General features: G+C 35.0%; 1 protein-coding gene across 6 annotated transcripts in view; it reads left to right on the top strand.

Annotated features, from left to right (window-relative positions):
• The window catches only part of PLCL2 (phospholipase C like 2), a 124,026-nt gene that overhangs the window by 65,067 nt on the left and 37,264 nt on the right, over positions 1-21,695 (top strand). For 5 of the 6 annotated variants that reach the window (XR_001878157.1, XM_017835474.1, XM_017835477.1 and 2 more), the window contains 2 exons: positions 2,871-3,074; positions 18,475-18,550. Coding sequence is in view for 5 of the 6 variants with exons in the window: in XM_017835474.1 (XP_017690963.1) it covers positions 2,871-3,074; positions 18,475-18,550 (280 nt within the window). In the remaining variant the exon portion in view is untranslated. Of the gene's footprint in view, positions 1-2,870; positions 3,075-6,114; positions 6,192-18,474; positions 18,551-21,695 lie in introns of those variants that run through there. The other variant, XM_017835475.1, reaches the window with a different exon arrangement.

The raw sequence follows: 21,695 nt of genomic DNA on the forward strand, positions 1-21,695 counted from the left end.
TCTAGTAACATGTTAGAAATACATGGATTTAGCACTAAGGTATTAGAAGGCATCTTCTAGAAGAAATTGTCTTACCTTAAAGGTCATGTGTAGTAAACACATTGAATTTCAGGAAAAAGTACAGGCTGAGGTGCTTGGTTTTGTGGAAGCCAAGTAAAGATTCCAGGTAAATAACCCCTTTAAGAAATAGATTAAAGTTGAGTTGTAAAGTTGTGTTCCATTTAATAAAGCTTTTAACTATCTATATGATATTCTGACTATTTCTGATGAAATAGTCGCAGTGAGTAAAATTAAGCATAGTGACCTGTCACTTCAAATGAAGTGACCTGTTAAATCCTCTTGCTTTTAGGCAGTGTTAAGGGGAAACTGATTAAAGAAAATGTCTGAGTGTTAGTTCTGGATTTTAAAGGCGTATCAGATAAATTTTCTTCTTGAATAATCTTACATTAAACAGATTTTAATAGTAATACAATTTTAAAACTAATTTTTCTTCATATGAAAGAAGCAATTAGTACATCATTATGAAGCTTTCCCATTCCACTTGGTATATAAAATTGCGATACTAGAAGATAATTAAAAAAATACAGGGATGATATTTTGACTTGTTTCATGTTACAGGCTGCATATAAGGTGAACTTTACCTGTAGTTAACCTATTGAAGGCTAGAATTCTGTCATGTAAAGGATACTGTATTTTAGGACAGTTTTCAAGGAAGAGCTCAGTTGAGAAAGCAGTGAAAACATGCAATTTTGTGTAGCTACTTTAAACTCTTTATTGTGCGCACTGCAATATGCACAGTATAATGATGTAATTGAAAACAGACTCTACAGTGTGGTTCCTTTGAACATGAGATATTAAAAGGTATTCTATGTATTTTATTCTGTCAGTTTGAAAGATGTGCTATCAACTAAGTTTATCAATATCATCTCTCAAAATCCTATCAAGAAGATATTTGAGACTTTAAGAGATTATATAACGTGCGCAATTTAAGGTTGTAACCTGCGTAACTAAGGTTTTACAGCTAACAAGTAAATAAACCACTCAATTAAAATATCAGCTTATAACAGGGAATGTTAGATTTGTTTAATTTCTATATTAGTGAAATTTTGTGTTATAAATTGTTATGATTTTTATGATGCACAAATAATGTTGCCACAAGCTGGATTATGAAAGGGCAAAGTTGGTTGGTTTGTTTTTTTTAGTATAAGGTGAAAGAAGAGACAAAAGGAAGGTGTGCAACAGTGAGTTTAGTAGATTCTTTAAATCTTAATACAAGTAGCCTTTTCTGTTTCTTTTGTTCCTACGTTTCTGTGACAAAAGCTGATGTCATAACTTGTTGTTACATATTAATCACTGATAAAAGTATAACATGAGTGATTAAACAGAATGTGATGTTGCTTGTTTAAATTACTTAAGAGTATGAGCAATGGTCTCTGCATGTAGAGAAGTCCAAAGGCAAGAGTTGTAGTAGTAGAATATGGTAGTCCTGTCCTGCCTGCCCTTAGTGAATATATACATTCCCTGGTCCTTGTTTACCTCTCTGTAAAACTGTTTTTCATAATGGCTTACCCATAATACTTACCCCAGACAAAATACGTTTGAATGGACTTCCCAATGTCTGTCTTTTCAACTATGTAATTATTGTGTCATTAAGGTGTAGTCCAGTTGATAAAAGTAGTTTCTGTTTCCTGAACATTTACTAGATGCTATTAAACATTTACTTGAAGTACACTGTGACTGTACTAGATGCAATTTAGTGTTCACATAATTTTGCATGAATATGTTATATATGCACATTTTGAAGTGTGCTTCAGTATTTTTCTCATAAAGAGACAGCAAAATATTTCACATTTGATTCCTGTTTGCATTAAGGTTGGCGTTATGTCTTTCTAGAAGACATGTCCACAAATGAGTATTACCATGCCAACAAGATGAAAGGTGCTTTTGATTAAAATTAAAATCTCTGTCAGATACCCTCCTTGGGTATGACATGAAAGAAAGGAACACTGAGCACATTTGTAACTTAAATATACCATATTTTTGTTTTTGTTTCCTACAGGAACACAAACTCCAGACCTGCCATAGATCACCAGCTCCCAATTGGTAAAAAAATCCTAAATTCAATACAGTGCTGACAATATTTGCACCGTGGAATTTCAGTGGCTACTTGGAGTCACATTGTATTTCTAATACTGTAAATTTTCTCCAAGTTTAAACATATGGTTTTACACTCTGCCATACTGGATATAAAATATAACTCATAAATCTTAGGGAAGGGTACAAAATTGGTATTTGTATTAAAAGTACCTTAAAATTCACTTAAGTGTGATTCTATGATAGGAATACATCGATAGTGGAGTGCTGGGTTTGTGAATCACACCAAATGGGAGCCAACAGATCCACAGCACGTCTGGACTGTAGTTCAGGTATGTTTAAAGTTACAAATGTGCTGAATTCCTTCCACTTCACTTTGCTTAATTGGGACATTCGCCATCTAATATTTTGTTTCTCTTGGTGGCATTTTAAAAATGTTTTTGAAATGTCATAGAATTTTTCAAAATATCTAACCAGTATGTTTTAGAAACTGTTTATTTGCATGGTTAATTTTAGCAGTGATAGGGAGCCAATATACTTGTTCTAAATAGATGGTTTTTTCCTATGGCATGTATTGAATTGTTTGAATTTTTAACATTTTTTAAAAATATATGTGCGATATTGGTTGCTTTGGAAAATTGACAGTTCTTCAGGGAAAAACTGTGGTAATTCCACATTATAGCTCAACTATAACAGTAAAGTATTTTATCCTGAGAGAATGAGACTTTAAATTTCATATTTAACTGTAAAGGAAACTCTTTCTTTCCTTTTTGCAGAATGCAGTAGTTTCATTCAAAGAATTATGTGGCCTCTCCCCTGTAGCAAATCTTATGCAGTGCATTTTGGCAGTGTCTATGCACTTGGTTGGGCCTGATAATACACCCTTGGTAGTACTGAATCTCAGTGATCAGTATCCGACCATGGAGCTCCAAGGGATTGTTCCAGAGGTCTTGAAAAAGATTGTAACAGCATACGAAATGGTGAGTAGTTCTTTGTCTTATATGCTATTTGAAAGACTTTTTAAAAATATATCTAATATACTGTACCATGCCTGTTTTGAAAAGTGATTTTAACCTGTGACTTCCTATTTCATGCTTCATTACAAGTACTTGAAAGTTATTCCCACAGATGTACAGCAACTGATAGTGTTTTCATACAGAGTAAACCAGAGAGATTAATATACTGCATGCAAACACGTGTTTGTACACTTCAGAAAGCAAAGTGGTTATAATCAAGAGGATTTACCGTGAAGAGGATGTATTAATTTACCAGTTTTGCAGTAACTAAAAACCTATTGTGTATCTATAAAGATCTTACATTAATTTGCCAACTTTACATTTTCTACTTTGTGGACCTTGATTTATACTGGCTTTGACTCCACATGGAATAAAAAAATGTCAGGCACTGCTTTTAGGTATTGTAGTTTTATAAGCACCTCAAAGTGTAAAATGCTACACATGCATTTTTATTTTCCTCTTCTGTCTCTTACAGATCTCATTTGATAGGCATTTTTCCATATGTAAGCAAGCTGTAATGTTAACTTCAGCCCTTATAGTTCAGTAAATATGTAAATTGTGTCTTTAGAGACTAGAAATTAAACATGTTGCAAGAAGGGAGGAAGGAAGAACTAATTCACTGATAAATACTGATTTACATCAGCCTTGCATTAATTTGAAATGTGGAAAAAAGATTCAGATGAGTGTGATTTGAAATGTCCCTCTTACTTCCACTGAAGTAATCCGGCACAGAGTAATTGATTATTTATTTATTTATTTATTTAATGTTTTCTTTCATTTGATATATCATCTGATAATAAATAAATGTTTCTAGGATAATTTTACATTAATTTTGTGCACTAAAATGAGAAACCACACCTGTCAGGCCCAAGTCACTTGCCAGTTAAAGAACGAAAATAGAGGAAAAGAAACCAGTAGCCCAGTTTCATATACATCTTATAAACTGTTTTTAAAAGAAAAAGTAGCTTTAGAATTGTGCTACACCAAAGTCCAAAAAGCACTCATCAATGATTAGCAATCTAGGCAGAGTTTATGTAGTTCAATGATGCTGTAAATACAACAGATTTTGATTGGAATGGTAGCACAGTTACAAGGAGATAGTGGTTTATCCTCTTGGTGGTGGCTTAAAGGGTTATATCACTATAATTAGGGTGCAAACAAGCTCAATTGTTGGGATTGCACCTGTAACATATAAGTAAAGAAGTTCTATCTTCTTGACCAAAATGTCTCTACCTGCACTTAGTTCTTATGTGGTGATACTGATTGTTAGTTATTAAACTATTCCAGGTACTTAAAATCTTATTCTAAGTCTGGAATAAATTTTTTGTTTGAGTGTCACTTAGAGGTGACTTGTGACTCCAGAAGTCTTTACAATCTGAGTTTGGTTTGCCCTTTGTCTCTCACATTTCCCCCCACAACCCACTCCCCATCTGACAGGCTATACAAAATTTGAATATTTGTGTACTTCAGAAATCTATACTTTACTTTCATATGCAAGAGGATTAAAATATTTATTTAGTGGCAAAAGTGTTTCCATCCTCTCTTCCCTAAAACATAAAGACTCAATTTCAAACAAAGAGTATGATAGTGCTTCTAGCTCTAAATGATAATGAAGATAAGTAAATTCAAGATTATTTAAATAAAATAAAACTTGAATTAATGAGATGCATTTTAATTTGTGAAATTTGGGTCTTGCCAGTACTCAGTTCAGTTTGACAAAAGATTTTAAGCAATTAAAATCTGTCAGATATACGGTGAAATGAAGTCAGCCATGGGAGCCATATTCCCGTGCTCTTATTTCTGAAAGCACATTGTGAAACAGTGGGAGACATCTGTATCATGCTTTCCTCAAATTGAGGAGAAGAGTTGTGAAGCTATTTAGTTCATATATTGGTATTTGCTGTAGTGGCAGATGTTTAGAGTCTGATATTATCATAGATCACAGGGGGGTTTTATGGTTTTGGTGTAAATTCATATAATGAGCCCTCAAAATGACACATTTTACCTCAATTGTTTGTTTTGGCTTGGGGATATTTTTGTCATGATTAATTAGTACGTGGGTGTAAAATCCTGCTTAATAATGAGTATCATTATCCAGAATTGAGAAAGGATAGATGTACTGTTGAAGTAAGGATTACCTACTTCTCTTATTTTCTGCTGGTTTAGGCCTCCGGTTAGGTCAAAATTATGTAACTATGTACTTCCAGCGTGTCAAACCCTGTATGAAATAGTGTTGATAACAAAGCTGGTGTTAAATGTTTATTAAACAAACCTTGATTAGTACCATAAATACATAGACTGTCATTACCTTGTGTGCCCTCTCAATGTAATGGCATTCTCAAAGTGTGGATGTTTCAGGTTCATGATGTTTTCAGCTAATTCTTATTTTTAACTAATACTCTCGTTTTTATGAACTGATAATAAACATAGAAAGCAATATTCAGCCGAGATTTTTAGTTATTCAGAGTTTGTTTACATTGGGGGTGCTTAAAGGACTCATTGTTGGTCTGTAAAGTGAGAAAGGATGCAAGACCTTTACAGTGGGACAGTCAGTCTACACTGAAATAGTTACAAACGAGTGAAATACTGCAGATGCACATGGAAAGGAGAGAGTATCTTCAGTGTAGCACAGGTACATATATTTTTTAAAGAAACAATGAGGCAAATAATGAAAAGTTAGTATATCACTGGATACTTGGTGTTTTTACCTTTAAACAACACATAATGCTTTCTTAAATTGTCTACGTGCACTGCTGTATTAGTGGAGGAGCTGTAAGTGATCAAAGCTAGTACTATTCATGGGTTAAAACCTTTTACTTTTATGCATGTTACAGGAACTGGGGTGTCTTTTCAGGATAATGAAATCCAAATATAACAAGGAGTTTTTTAGAAAGGCAGAAATTTAAGCTGTGTATTCTTCTCCGTGCTCCTGAATATTTTTCACCCTACCATCTTTTCACTTTTTAACAATGTTTTATTTTTCCCTCTTGTTCATGAACTTCAGCTTCCTTTATGTGATACTTCAGCATGCACTCTGTTGGTGTCATCACACCCATCACTGATCAGTGCTGCAGACTGAAGCTTGGAGTTAAGGCAAGTGCCTCTTCCACACCATTGCATGTTTTTTTTAATATCTTATAATCTTTAAGATAAACAGTAAGTAAGCCTTAAGAAGTTATGCTATGGCAAGAGAAAACAAAATTATCTTGCCCTAAGTCTGCAGCATTATTCAGTGATGAGTATAATAGCACTGCAAAGATATGCTAGAGGAGCATACAAATGAAACCAGTCTGTCTCTCTCTCTCTGCCCTTAGTGGAGGATGAAGTGCCCCATCTGATGAAGATAAGATTTTCTGAACTTTGGAAGCAGGCATTTACTTCTAAGAGAAAAACTAACACAAAACAGGCAGATAACTATACCTATGTGCAAAAGATAATACTGCTACAATAATTAGGATTAAATTTTATTAAATCCTAATTAGATAATGCTGCTAGTTCAATTTTTTTTTCTTTCCAGTTTCTGGGGGTGGTGGTGTGGTTTTGGTGTTGTTTTGTTGTTTTTTTGTTTTTTTTTGTCTCCAGACTGCAGTATAGGAGGTCTGTATTTGATTTAAATGAAATCAACTAAGATGAATAGGTTTTGTATACACACCTTAGGGATGGACTTGAGAACAGGTCTGTGTTTATTGGTGATAGGGGTTGTGAGATAATGAAAATGGGAGGTATTAAAACAGAGTGAAGTTGTTAAGTTGGAAAACACCATATGATTGGTGATTAGTAGCTCTGTAGTAAGCTTAAATCCAGTTGCCTTATTGTTGCCTCATTTCACCTACTGACTCAATACAACAGACTGCATATGCAATCATGTAGAAGTTAACTTCATGTTATGGAGTTTGAAATTTTGGCAATGACATAAACTAAATATGATAGTCTATATTTGGAACTTGAATGTGTCTGTTCCATAGGGAAGTAGATAGTTTGACATTGCACCTTGTGGAGTTACGGACTGGACAGATACTGGTAGGGCTTATTAAAAGACTAGCTAAAAGGGGCTGAGTGTCAAGGTTTTGGTAAAATGTTAATAGTTTTCTCGTACTTCAGCTGCTTCACAAAAGTTCAGCTACTGCTCAAAATCTTGAATTTTTTTACCTTGATATTAATATAGATGAATCGGGTGGAGCACTTCTTTATCAGGTGTATTGGATTGAAGCTCATAATTCTGAAGGAAGCATTGCCTCTTTCCCAGGATCTGAGTCACTAGCAGATCTGTTTAGATTTATGCCTAGCTCATAAAATCTGTATTAGTTACCTTGTTGTTGATTTATGTCCTTGGTTATGGTTACTTTGCTAAAAGTTAAGAAGGATTACAGTTGTTGTGCTGTGGTTACAGATTTGTATCTGGAGAAAACAAGTAGCTCAAGACTTTTCTACTTCATCTCAGCCTACTAATGTGCCAGAGTTACTTGATTGAGAAGCCTTTATTCCACAAACTGCCCTTTAAGTTTGCAAACTTCTGGGGTAACCAAAAAAATACTGGATCTAGTGCTGGTAATTATCAGTTTATCTCCTAAATCTGAGTGAGTGAATAGGTTACTTCAACTCTATTTGATCTAAATACTTTAACTTTCTTTTGATCTAAGTAGTCAGTTTCTGACTCAATCAGAGGAGGCTGAGTTCAATGTGGTCACCAATCTCTTGTATTAGAACTCAATCTTTGGATCTCATTTGATTTTAAATTACATTATAGCATCTGACCACTGTCTACTTTGTGCACTTGAAGAAAATCCAGATTTTTTCCATCTGGTACTTTTTCTGAGGAATACTTGACTGGCATAGGCCACAATAGCTGTGTTCTGTTTTCCAGTTGATTCAGAATGTTCTTGAACATCAGAATGTTCTTCTTGAACCTGTGTCTTCTGCAGTCAAGCTCCATGGGTATTCCCTGTTACAGTTTAACTCTTAGCTTTATCTGGCTTATAAAGAAAATAATGTAGGCTTTGCATAGAAGATTGAAAAACTATTATTCCTTGCTTTTACACTTAGGAGCATAACTGCTCTTAGACACAGTCTTTAAAAAATCTGCATAAAAATAAATACCCTTGTTAGATAAGAGAAGTAGTCAAAAGAACAGACATCAGACACTCTAAAGATACCACACGGGGAGCTTGAAATAAATATGTACCACTTATCAAAAAAGACTTGAGGAGGACAAAAAGGAGGAGGTTCTCGTGAAAAAAAGAAGGCATCTTCCAAAAAGCTGAAGTCATGTGCAAATAGGGAAGACAAGATAGATATTTAACCCTGCCATGTTAAATAAGAAGTATAAGAAAACTGACATTGAAGAATTTCAAGAATAACCTGCACAGACTTAGAAATAACATAACTTCTTTTCTGAATATACCAGAAACAGGAAGCCTGTCAAAGAGTAAGATCACTAGTTCATCAACATATAAAAGAAAGCCCCAACTAAAGAGATAAAGCCACAACACTAAATTAGTTTTTGCATTTACCTGTGGAGATTAAATTTTCATATGAAATGCTTCTTTGTGAGGGACTCATTGGAGAATTCGTCTTTAACTGAAATTCTGGTAGAAGATATTACACAGGAAAGGCAAAATGACTGAGAAAATAATATACCAGAAAGAGGTGATATTCAGTCAAGAGGTCTGAAAGATCTCAAGAGTTATGTATCAAAAGTGCTAATCGTGTGTATCCTCTCACTTGCAACTGACTATCAAAATTGTTAGTGTGGTGCCAGTGTTTTAAGAGATTTCCAGGGAAGATGACAAAATTACAGATCAGACAGGCTGACATCTGTACTGTGAAAATGGATAGAAACTGTTTTGAAGAAGAAAATTAGAGGAAACATGGAGAAACATGTCATGTTGGGGAAGAGTCAATACAGCTTTTATAAAAGGCTCATTAATCCCTTGGAGTTCTTTGAAGTCAAGAAGCATGTAGACACAGATCAGTCTGGTTGGATTTTCCAAACCATTTGACAAAGTCCCTTTTCAAACGATCATATTGAAATGAAGATACCGTTAAATTTTTAGCCTTTTAAAATTCTTAGATCTTCTCTGATAGCTGAAGTGAATGTTGAATTTAACCTGATGTTCCAGCAGGAAAAGAACTGTTAAAGACAGTTGCTTGTGTTAATTTTTGCATGAGGGTACGTTTTTCCAGTAAGGAAATTAGAGATAGTAGGTATAGCTCCAACAACTTTGATCTAACTAAAGTAACTAAGTGCTCTTGAAGATGTATGAATTAATGATGCCTCCAGATTTGCAAAGATCATCAAGATGTGAGATGTGGCTGCTTAGACTTTCAACAACTTTCTCAGTCTTAGTGGTAGATTGTTATAATGTGTGTTAAAACAGTAAGTTTCAGAGTTGACAATATAAATGCAGCGTTTCAGTTGCGATTACACACACTGTCTCACTATTTCCATTACTGCCTCTGGCTTTCTACGGTATTCTTGCTTTCATTATCAAGTCTCTGCAGAGTAGAACTGTCTTTATTTAGGTAATAAATGGATACAGTTCAGTGGTGAAGAGATCTAAGGGAAAACATACATCATTCATTACAATTTAATATTGCAAATAGCCCAGGTAATGGTTTTTGCATGTTTAATAAATTATAATAATTGTAGATCTTGTTTTTTGAGATGAATTGAAACATTTACTGATTGTGTAGTTGTTTGTCTGTCACAAAAACTGATGGAAAAATAAGTATTGATGGAAAATATAGTGAATAGCTTGGGCAGTTTCTTCAGAAAGAATTTTGCTGCTTATTATCAGTTTTTATTTTCCTGTTTTATAACAGAACAGTCGTGAATGTTGTAATTATGCTTCCAAAAACAGAACTGCAGATGATAACTTCAGCTTATGCTGGGCTTTTCAGTCCACAAGGGCAGAAGCAAACGTCTAATTTTGGATTCTCAGACTCCAGTGCCAAATGTTGTAAAGTATGAGCTGTTTTGCATTGATTAAAAAGCTCTGATAATGACAACTTGATGCTTCTGTGAAGTCAAGATTTCTGCATTTTTTGTTCAGAGCATGAACAGGGAAGCTTTTTGTATCCTCTCGCTAATCCCATTATGTCTAATGGCTGACTCACAGTATTCATAAGAGCATAAAATAATACGGCTACTTAGGAAGAGGAGTTCATGTAGCTTACTGTCCTGTTTCTAATGTAGTCCAATGGAATGTTTATGGAAGAGCTTAAAAATAGGTCAGATGCATAGCAACTTCTCTTAAATGTATTCCATATTTCCAGTAGTGGTTCTCTTTTTCTTTCTCAATAAATTCCAATCTTCTGTTTGTCTTTCTGACTCACATCTCTGTGAAAACATTTGTGCTACTGACAGTTTTAGTTTCAGACATAACATTACTTACTAATTTTTTCACACAGATGATAGATTTTTCTTCTTATACAGATACAAGATATTTTTCTTTCATATATATGTGCTTCTTTATTGTCCACTTTTTGTATAGTTTTTCATTCTGTCAGCTTTAGCTTAAAAAATTAAAAAAATAATTTTGATACAACAACCAGAGTATCAGGAAAGCGAAGAGAAATTACTATTGGATTTAAGAGTTTATTGTCATTGGGTACATAGTTTAGAAGAGAACTGCTGATTATTATATTTACTCTGTCTTCAACCTAGTCTTTCTCATATACTTTACTCAAGAGGAATTAAGAAAGAATAGAATAACTTGTGGACTGTTTTTTCCTTTGAAAAGTTTTCTTGAACTGTGGGAAATCTAATTCATTTTGGGATACTGCAGAATTAAGAACAGATTATGTCATATTTTTTCTTGGGCCTACAAGAATTGGTTTTGGTAAGGGAATTTCATCCCTTATGCTCCTGTACTCTATTATGGCATAATCTCAGCGTGCTTCTTTCTGAAGACAAAAAACCCTTTTCCATGTATGTGTTTCCTAGAATGTAAAACATTTCAAAAAGAGGTGAGAGGGAAAAGGAAGGGTGAGAAAGTTAAGCCATGAGTCTATTCCTGTGTTTTTCCTACTTATGGAGATATACTGCCACTGTCAGTTAGGTACAGCATTACATTTATATCGTAATATGCCAGTGAGTTCAGGAAGCATAATGGAAATTTCATCTGCATTTTTCTTGTAAGAGGACAGTGGTTTAAAGTCTAATTATATCATAATATATGATATAATAGAAAGTCTAATTATATCATAATATATGTTAAGATTGAGGGAGGTGATCCTTCTGCCCTGTTCAACACTGGTGAGGTCACATCTGCAGTGCTGTGTCCAGTGCCAAGTTCCCCAGTACAGTGGAAACATGGACATGCACAGAAGAGTCAAACAAAGGGTCACTAAGGTGATGGAGCATCTCTTCTAGGCTGGAAGAGCTGGGACTGTTCAATCTGGAGAAGAGAAGGCTGAGGTGGATCTCATCAGTGTGTATAAATGCCTGAAGAGGGGTTGCTGAGAGGGCAGAGACAGGCTATTTTCAGTGATGCCCAGTGACAGGAGAAGAGGCATGAAGTTAAAAACAGCACGCTCTGTGAGAAAATCAGGAAACACGTTTTGACTGTAAGAGTGGCTGAGCATGGGAACAAGTTGCCCAGAGAGGTTGTGGAGATACTCAAGAGCCTTTTGGACATGGTCCTGAGCAGCTAGCCATGCTAGGTTGCCCTGCATGAGATGGGGGGTTTGGACCAGATGACCTCTTGAGGTCCCTTCTAACCTCAATGACTCTGTTTCTTTGCTAAATTTATTTCCTTGCTTAGTTGAAGAAATAATTTCTGATTTAGACAATATATATGCTAAAACCCTTACTGCTTTGAAGGAAATTTAGTTTGATGTGAAGAGTACTCAGTGTGTACAGAAGAAGCAGTCATTTCTTACCTTGGCGCTTTGGACTGTACTTGGATAGTAGAAAGATCAGTTGTTTATAGAGCAGCTTTTAACTTTTTGTGCAAATCTGTAGCTGATTTTTATCTATAATGAAGTTATTATTGATTGTTTTCTTGAGCCAGAAAGCTCAGTTCTTTTGACTGGTGATGTCAACTTAACTATTGTCAGCTAAATCCTTATTTGGATTATATGTCAACTGAAATCTTTATTTATGTCAACTTATTATATGTCAACTAAAATCCTTATTTACACAGAATCACTGAGGTTGGAAGGCACCTCTGGAGATCATCTAATTCAACCCCCTTGCTCAAAGAAGGATCTGATAGACCAGGTTGCCCAAGACCATGTTGAGTTGGCTGTTGAATATCACTGAGGATGGAGACTCCACAATCTCTGGGAAGCTTCTTCCAGTGTTTGACCACCCAGAATTTCTCCTGAGCCTTCTCTGCTCCAGGCTGAACAGTCCCAGCCCTCTCAACTTCTCCTCATATAAATGCTCCAGTTCTTTAACTCTTTTTGTGGCATTGTGCTGGACAGTAAGTCCATATCTTTATTGTACTGGAAAGCCACAGATTGGAATGAATGGTTCCAGATGTGGCCTCACAAGAGGGAGACTGGGAGAAGTCAGCATGGGTTTACAAAGGGGAATTCAGGCTTAGCTAACCGCTAGCATTCTTCAATGAGGTGGCTGCTTTGACGGAGGAGAGGAAAGCAGTGAATGTTTTTTACTTATTAGAAGTCCACTTCTCTTGTTTATGGTGGTCCTGGTTAAAAGTTGGATGTTTCAGAATGCTTTGTGTGCTGTCCACACTGTTGGAACAATTGGAATTATGAGATTTAATATGAGTTTACAATCTGATTTTACAGTAATTTCTTATTTGCTATAACACCATTCTTCTCCAGTGGAAAATAAAAGGTAGCACATGTAGTTTAAAACAACTCTTTATGCAGCTGCAGAGCAAGCTGACCACGGCAGTTGTCACTGAAAGGACTAAGAATAGTTCTTTGGCTTGTTCCAGTGCCACAACAAAGATGCCTTCTGGTGCATTGACACTGAATACTGGACTGCTTGGATACAGTTTATACATATATTCAATTGTATGTTGGATTGAACTGACCATATTTTGTTTGAGTTTCCAGTACTTATAATGGTTCTTCAGGTCAAAGTTTTTATATGCCGTCCCCATCAGAATTCCTTTCCTTGCTGTTATTACTTGGGGCAATAGTAGACAACTCTGTGCCACACATACTTTTGAAGTGGTGCAGGTACTATTAGCAGCTTATGTATTAGCAGTTTGGGATGCCCTATGTTTGATTTCCTTTTTTTTTGAGAAGTGCTATTTGCTGTTGGTACCGTTTGTATTATCCTGGACTTAATGAAATGTCTGGACAATGCAAATTACATTTTTCTTACTACTTTTAAGACCTCCATTTTGGCCTCTGAATACTAAACTGTTTTCAGAAATGTTGTAGTTTGTGGTTTCAGAAATCTAATATGCTGAGATTTGGGTGAAAGTAGAACATGAGCGCCATTTTAATGAAGATTTGGTTTATACCTACTGTAAGTATAGTTTCAGTTTTGCTCTTGGAATGTGGGCCTAACAGTATTGGCAACACATATTCACAGATTTCGAGACGTAAATGTGTGGTGTGCTTTACTTGCTAAAAATAACATTCATCCTTGATGTTGCAATTCTGTCAGTTGAAGGTATTTTCTCTCTCTGAGTTTCATCAGCCAGACGCAGTTTATCATTGACTGGTTTTTCCATTTTAAAATGCAGCTGATGTCTCTGTTGGTGTGCTATCAACTAGTTCCACATGTAGAAGAATGAATAAATCCTGGGAGTTTTGGAAGATTTCTTTCTCAAGCTCTCTAGTCTTTGTTAAATATAGTATTCAAAATATTTAGTGTTAAGTTCAGTCTACATATTTTCCCTGAGTTGAAGGCATGAACAGGATGGTTTATATTCTGCCAGAAGACTTGTCTTTCTAAGCCTAGAAGAAATTGATCTTCATTGTTCAATTTTAGCTCAAATTGAATGAATGGTCTCAAATATATGCATGTATACATATGTGTGAGCACTTACATACATGCATAGATCTACACAGTGTTAGTTCATAGCATTTGTCTCTTTTGTAAAACAGTAAAACAGACTTAAACTTTGAAACATAAAAAAATTATTCTAAGGGTAGTCTAGACATGTATCTATTTTTAATTTTCTGTAACTGTCTTAATGACAGAGTTCTATTTTGCTGTGAAGGGGGATATATTTTTTTCAGTATATGACTTTTTAATTTGGTTTTTGAAGACAGTGTCATGTAAGTGGTGAATGGTACTGGTAACAGTACAGTTACATCAGTCTGAAGCAAAAATTGTGATTTCTAACCATCATCTTTTTAAGACAGGAACAATATATACTAATACAGATCTCCAGTCCTCACTGAGAGCTCTGGACTAATCATTTAGTGTTTTATTTCTAAAACTTCTTAATAATAATTTATTTGTTTTTTACATCTTTCTTGACATTTGTCTTTTTGTTAGAACTTATGACAGTTTTTCTGATAACTAGGTAAAATGCTTGCATGATTTAACAAATAGAGTTTGAAGAATAGATCAAACTGTCAGCCTGGCCTCTGAAAAAATGTAATGACTTCAAGTCTCATAAAACAGACCATTCTGCATTTCCCATTTTCTATTGACCAGAAAAAAAAAAAAAGGATGTAGTCTGGTATGTAATGGGTACCAGGCAAGTTCTGTGATCATACCAAGACTGGGGTGTGGTGGTGGGGTGGGAATTGAAGGGAGAATTGAAGCAATTCCAGAAAGTGTTAAAAATTCTGTATTTCAGATATATTTTTGGATATTTTGAATCTTTACTTCCAGAAAAAAAGCAATGTTGGTTAGAAATGGGAATTAGTATTGCAAAAGACTTGCTAGAAAGTATAGCTTACTAAACTTCATATAATATCTGTTCTTTTCTTAGAACAGGCATGGGTAATTTGCAGTACATTTTTAATGGTCAGTTGGTAACTGCTTGTTCCCTATTACATTTGTTTGCATTTCTCTTTCTGGTTTTGTCACTGATAATATTCTTAAAGTTGGCTGTGTTTAGCAAATACCTGGTTATTGACTGGCTTGTTCAATATAGACTAGTGTAGTATATAACAGGTTCTACCTTGTCTTTCCCCTCAATTTCTACAACTCATTTGCCTTGAGAATTCCATGTCTTAGTCTGCTGCAGACATACTGTTTTGCACACTGAAGCTGCTGCTTACTCATCATTTTCTATTTCGCTTTTATATCAAGCATACACATACCTACCAGTATCATTTGGATTAGGCTAATTTTCTGTTTAAATATAGCCATTTATACTCAGTTGTTCCATATGCTGTGTCTTCCGAAAGTCTTTCAGTCTCTGTTAATATCTACAAGAGTGTTTTCGTGATGTCATAATTTTGGCCTGAACACCAGAAAGGATTCTTATGTTTAAACATTCCATAAGAATAATTTAACAAATAGCTGAATACATACTAAAAGGTGACTGCCTGGTGAAGAGCAATGTAAGAATAAAATTATAATGAACTAATACTATTACTTTATTAATCAAGCACGACTAGAAGGTGCATCTATTCATGCACACAGCATACTGTTCCATTATTTTCTTAGTGAAGGACATAAGAAAATTGGGGTGTTCCATAATATTGATCAAATGGTAGTGGCAGGCAGCCCCTGAATTGACTGCTAGCTCAGTCAATTTTGCTCTGCAGTGCTGCTAATCTTAAATACAGCTTTGTATGTATTTTAGAGACCTGAGATAAAGAAAGTAACTGTTACTGATCCTGGTAATATAAAAATGGATATTAGAATAATTTGTCACATAAATGGAGTGACATTTTTCTTCCAAAGTTGAAAAGCAGGCATTGCTTTTGATCTGAGAGTATTTAGCAACTTTCTGTACAGAAACTGTGAAATATGAAATGGGCATGTTACTATAAATCATTCTTCAATGTTAGCCTTGCTGTGATGAAGAGCACTAATACAGCGATTAGTTTAATTTCCTTTCATCTGCAGAAACTTTCTTGATTTGTCAATACAGAAAGTAAACAAAAAGCAGTAATGTAAACATTTTTATTCATTTTAGAATTCTCTTATTTCTGAAAATTGGGGCAGTGTCTCAGAGTAAGTTTTCTAATCAGCTGAAACTTGTTCTCCACTGCTTCTGAATTATCTGATGTACATGTAGAGTGTATTGTATGAAGGAAGCAGAGCAGATAGATGTGTTCTGTGTCTGGAATAGGACCTAACTAAGATTACTTAGAAGTTACATTATTATACATATGGGGTCAGGAAAAAACAGGAATGTTGCAATATTTCTTACAGTTCCTACAGAACAAATACTTGAACAGGCAGCATTATTGGTCTCTCTTTTTTATGAACTCCAGTCAAAAGGGTGCTCAGGTTACAGGACTCTAGTCCTTATTATTGTCTGACAAAAACCAAGAGCCATATATGCTCTGCATTTCATTTTTCAAGGGGATTTTCAATGCAGCAAAAAATTGCTTTACAGCTTCCTTTCAGCCAGTTAGCAAGATAATGTCGGTTACTGGCAGTATATTTGTGATTGACATCAGCTGTGGTTTAGTTCTCTTGATTTAAGTTCGTTGCAGAAGCAGATGTGCTACATGACATACACATTGAAACAGGTAAAATCCTTGCCTTTCAAGCAAATTTATAGTGACCTTATTTCAATTTCTGAATACTGTTTTAAAGACTGAATGGTAATGAAACACGGTGAAATAGGGCCTTCTCCTTGACCAATCAGAAATAATCAGTTGCAGTGCCCCCTATGTGGATAAAATATAGTATTCTCTTATTTAAGTTGTCTTCAATTTGTTACGCTTAAATAGTAATCAGCATAATTCTATTTATAGGTAGTTTTTGCTTGAGTGAACATTGATATTTATATTAAAAGAACAATCCAGTTAAAAATGGGTAAGATAAAGTTTTTCACTTGCAGCTTAGCAACCTGATCAAATTATTCTTACTTCATTTATTATAATTTACATTTATTTTTAAAAAAAAACAAACTCCATCAACTGACAAACTATAAATCAGACTAAATAGATACTTTGAATTTAAATGCAGATTAATCAGGATGTGAAGATGAAATTAAATTATCCAGTATGATGACCTCCACATACTCCAAAGTTGCTTATTTACATGCTGTTTATATAAACCAAAAATTTCAGGGTTTGCATCATTTTCTTTATTGGTTTAAACTGAAATAATAGAAACAGAACTAGAATTATTTTTAAATGCTTTGTCATTTGTTAAAACCAGATTTTTGTGTAGCCGACAATTATAGAAGTCTGTAGAGTAGTTCATCTGTGCAGGTGTTTTTCCTCCTCACTTGCTTGCACACTTGTCATGATCAAAAATCTGAGGCTTACTTGCCTGCTTCTCAAAATTGATTTATGCCTCGCTTAGAGGAGTGTTCAGACAAACAGCCTCAATGACATTCAGCTGGAGGAGGGTCCTTCCAATATGTGTGAGGAAGGACTGCCGTAATAGTCACGCCCCTTACAGCAATTTTTCTCTGAGGGAAGAGTGTTAGAGAACTTTGGTTTTCTTTTTTTCCCTATAACATGGAATGTTCCTGCTCATAACAGCAAATTGTGGTCTCCTAAGAAAAGTAAGTTCCACATGAACACCCACATGAGTAACATGTCAAATTTTAGTCGTTGTTTTAGTGGTGAGAAAATTGTCTGCTTGAGTAGATACCAGGGGTGTCAGTGGGTAAGGTGCAGGAAAGTTGTTACTTTTCAATATATACCCTAGGGCTGAAAAGTCTGCACAGTTCCATCCTAATTACTGTGCCTTCAGCTGAGCTTCCCTGATAGGATTTTTGTTTAGAAAGATCAAGTAAAGGAATAATTTATTTTTCTTATCCTCCAGTACCAGCCTCAGATGATTTGTTTTCCTCCATAGAGTGTTGTCTCATACATATGTACAGGTCAAGCCACAAAAAGGGAAAATGTGGAAAATCTGGAAAAGCAGTGGAATGTTCCCTAGGAAAAAGCAAACAGTGGGTGGTGAGTGGTCATCGTCCTGAATGTTGGAGTGAAGAAGAGGAAACTTGTATCCGAGTTATCTCACCCAAGCCACCAAAAGTGAATTACCTGGTTGTATCATTTCCACTTGCTTTGACAGACAATGAATTATGGGGTAAATGTTTTACTTCAGTGTTCACAGATCCCAGCCCAAAATCATCATATGTTTTATGTCTTCATGCTACATTTAGGACGCTTCTCTACCTTGTCATGACCACGAAAATGAGTGTATTCATTATGTTAATGGTAAATATATTATTGATTTGAGTTTAATTTTAAGCATCTTTTACAGATTAAAAATTTTCAGTAAAAATTTAATTTTACTGATATTCCTGTGTATTTTAATTTATTTTCTCTGCAGATGATTCACACCATCAGAACTCTAGTTGAAAATACAGATAGCTTATATGAGAGGATAGTACAGTGTCAGAAAGCGGGTAAGTACAAGCTGCTTTTTAAAAATATTCAGAACTTACTGCATTTTTCTTTATTTCCCAAAACTTTTGAGTTTATTTATTCAACTGTAGCAAAAAAAAACCCAAACCCACCAAAACTCAACAATCAAACAACAAAAAACCACACAAAAAAAGAGATTGTTGTAATTTAGGCATATACAGTAAGAGTGAAAAGGACATTTCAAACCATAGAAATCAAGGATCCATAGAATTACAGCTTGACTTTGGAAATCACGAGCATTTCATATATGGACAGTAGCTTGTCAGTATAGTCATTTCCACAAATGCAAATGTAGGATTACAGGAAAGAGAGCGATCTATCTAATGGGAGTTATTTATCTAAAATACTATGGTAGTTTTGGCTGAGATAGAGTTAATTTTGTACCTAGTACCTGGTATGGGGCTTAGTTTTGGATTTGTGCTTAAAACAGGGCTGATATTATTGAGATGTTTTTGTTATTGCTGAGCAGTGCTTACAAAGAATGAATTCCTTGTTTTGCTTTGCTTGCGTGTGTAGCTCTTGCTTTACCAGTTAAACTGTTTTTATCTCAAGTCATGAGTTTTCTCACTTTGACTCTTCCAATTCTCTCCCCCATCCTACCCAGTGGGAGTAAGCAAGTGTGTGGCACTTAGTTGCTGACTGAGGTTAAACCGCAACAATACCAAACACAAACTATGTGATGCTGTCATAAAACTGTTGTCTGGTAGACTTGTGTGCTTCTTAAATCATCTCCCGTTTATGTGGTGATGGTGTGCCATATTCTTTTAGCGTCACCAGTATCACAAGCAGTTTAGGTCCTTGGTTAGAGGTAAGGCAAAAGGTAATTGCCCATTTTTCGTATTTTAGAATTGCTGCTCTTCAGAAAAGATTGCTTTCTCCTAGCTTGTATGGATTCCAGTAAACTTCCGTATATCTGATTTTCTTGCGTCTTACCACATTATTTTACATGAAGGACAGCTGGGTCCAAGAATCCTTTGTTTATGAATGCTAAAGACGTAAAGCCCATGCTAAATAGTGGAGATTTTGATCTCATTTAAATGAGAACCCTCTAGCATGGTACATAAGCCTAAGTATGGATTATGTAATAGATCCTGCTATTTAGGGCAGCTTTAGCCCTGCAGGGTCAAGGCATTTTTTAAGATGAATGAGCTGAACTGGATTACCTTTTAATATCAATGGTTTTTGAAGATTGTCTTATGACTGATTGATCTCATGATTTCAGTAGATGCTGCTCTATTTAATTACAAATAAAAGATTATACATTTTCCTGTGTAGTTTCTTGATAAGGAAAAAGCAAAATCATGCCCTTGTTTGGGCTTTTTCGTTCTATGGCTCAAAGAGTCAAAAAGTTGCTAAAATAAGAAGAAATACACAAGCTGCCAATAAGCAGTAAATTTTTGTTGTCATGGATAGGCTTATATGAGAGTTTGTTGACTAGGCGAAGTAGACTCACTATTAAACTGTTTTCTGTCATTAAGTTTAATAATAAGACTTCTTGCCTTATAAAATTCAGAACTAATTTTAAAATAATTGCACTATTGTTTTTTAGTTAGGTTGATGGCCTGTTGAATGAGCAAAAATACAGTTATTGAGATGGTTATTTTCAGAATTAATTCAGAATTAATGTTCTCTTAAGAACATTAACTGTAAACATTTCTCCTTATTTTGATTCTTTAAACCATATAAAAAAATTACCTATTTTCTTCATATCAGCACATTAATTTCAGCTCAGCACATTAAGTTCTTAATTAGTTATTGAAAGCATTTTAGATACATAAATAATGAAAAAATAAAAAAATAATAGCATAATAGTGGTTTGGTTCCCACTGTACTTTTCTTCTTCACAGAACTAAGAAAAAAATTCACATAACTTCAAGATGACTGCAGTGCCATTTATTTTGTTGTTATTAAGCCAGTTAAAGATCCTGTAAGAAAATATAACCTAGGTGCTAAAGGGAGTTTGAAGATAATCCAGTTCATTCCCTTAATCTCTTAAAAGCAGAAAATGCTCCTGTATCTTTGCTAGAGTAAAGAATTTGAATGTCTAGGTCACCTTACCCCATTCATAGCCTCCTTTGTACCCAACTCACATCAATCTTCAACTCCTCTTTTGAATCTTCCATTGCAGTCTTTTACTTTATAATTCAAATGCTGCCTGTGCTCATCACTGGTTAAAAGAGAAACACAGCTTAGGAATCAATTTTCATGTTTAGCAGTGGAAGCTTGAAAGGACGTGATATTCCAAATACTCATTAAATGATGGGAGGCAAATAATGAGCAAACACAGTTTGCTGGTGGCAATTATTGAATGTAATCAAATGTAGATATGACTGTGAAACAGTACAGGAAGATCTTTGAGCAACCTGGTCTACTGAAAGGTGTTCCTGCCCATGGCAGAGGGTTTGGGTCTAGATGATCCTTCCAACCCCAAACCATTCTATGATTCTATAATCTTGTGAAATATAACATCGGTAAGGGTAAATTAATGAGTTAGGGGAAAAGGTTGCCTTGACAATACTTGCAGGGAATGGTCTCTTGAGTTTTCTGTTTTAATTCAGAAAATGAAGTTATTGTATCCAGTTCTAGCAATGTCAATTTCTGGCTAAAGTGATGCATAAATATGCATTTCAGCATATGTGGGCTGGTAATTCAAATTCATTAAAAACATACATATTTTTTTCCATGTGGTTTTAGAGGCATAACCATCCCTAGTCATCTGTGCTGCCAGAACTCTTGTTCAGATTCTTATTTTCTGGGATCTTGGCTACACTATCCTTTTTCTACATTTGACCATTACAGTTTTGCTTTATGCACGTCATTTTCCTGGCTGTTGTTTTGATGATGTCTGTCCCTAGATGAATTTTGATATTTTTTTCTCATTGTGCGTCAGGACTGAGCTGCTTTTGCTTCTCTTGTGTTTGCTCATTTGGTAGCAAGAGTTTCCACTGCCTGATAGATTGTCAGCCATCGTCATGCTTTCTATCATGTTGTCCCACGGGCTCACTGTAAACATCCACCAGGTTACTTCCTTTGAATTTGTTTTTAAAATTATCCCACAAATATAGCTAGATTGACACATGTCCTCCTACCACCTTAACCAAAATAGTTTTCATTGCTGCCGTGTAC

Source organism: Lepidothrix coronata, unplaced genomic scaffold, assembly GCF_001604755.1.
Source record: "Lepidothrix coronata isolate B3197 unplaced genomic scaffold, Lepidothrix_coronata-1.0 Scaffold258, whole genome shotgun sequence".
Classification (NCBI taxonomy): Eukaryota; Metazoa; Chordata; class Aves; order Passeriformes; family Pipridae; genus Lepidothrix; species Lepidothrix coronata.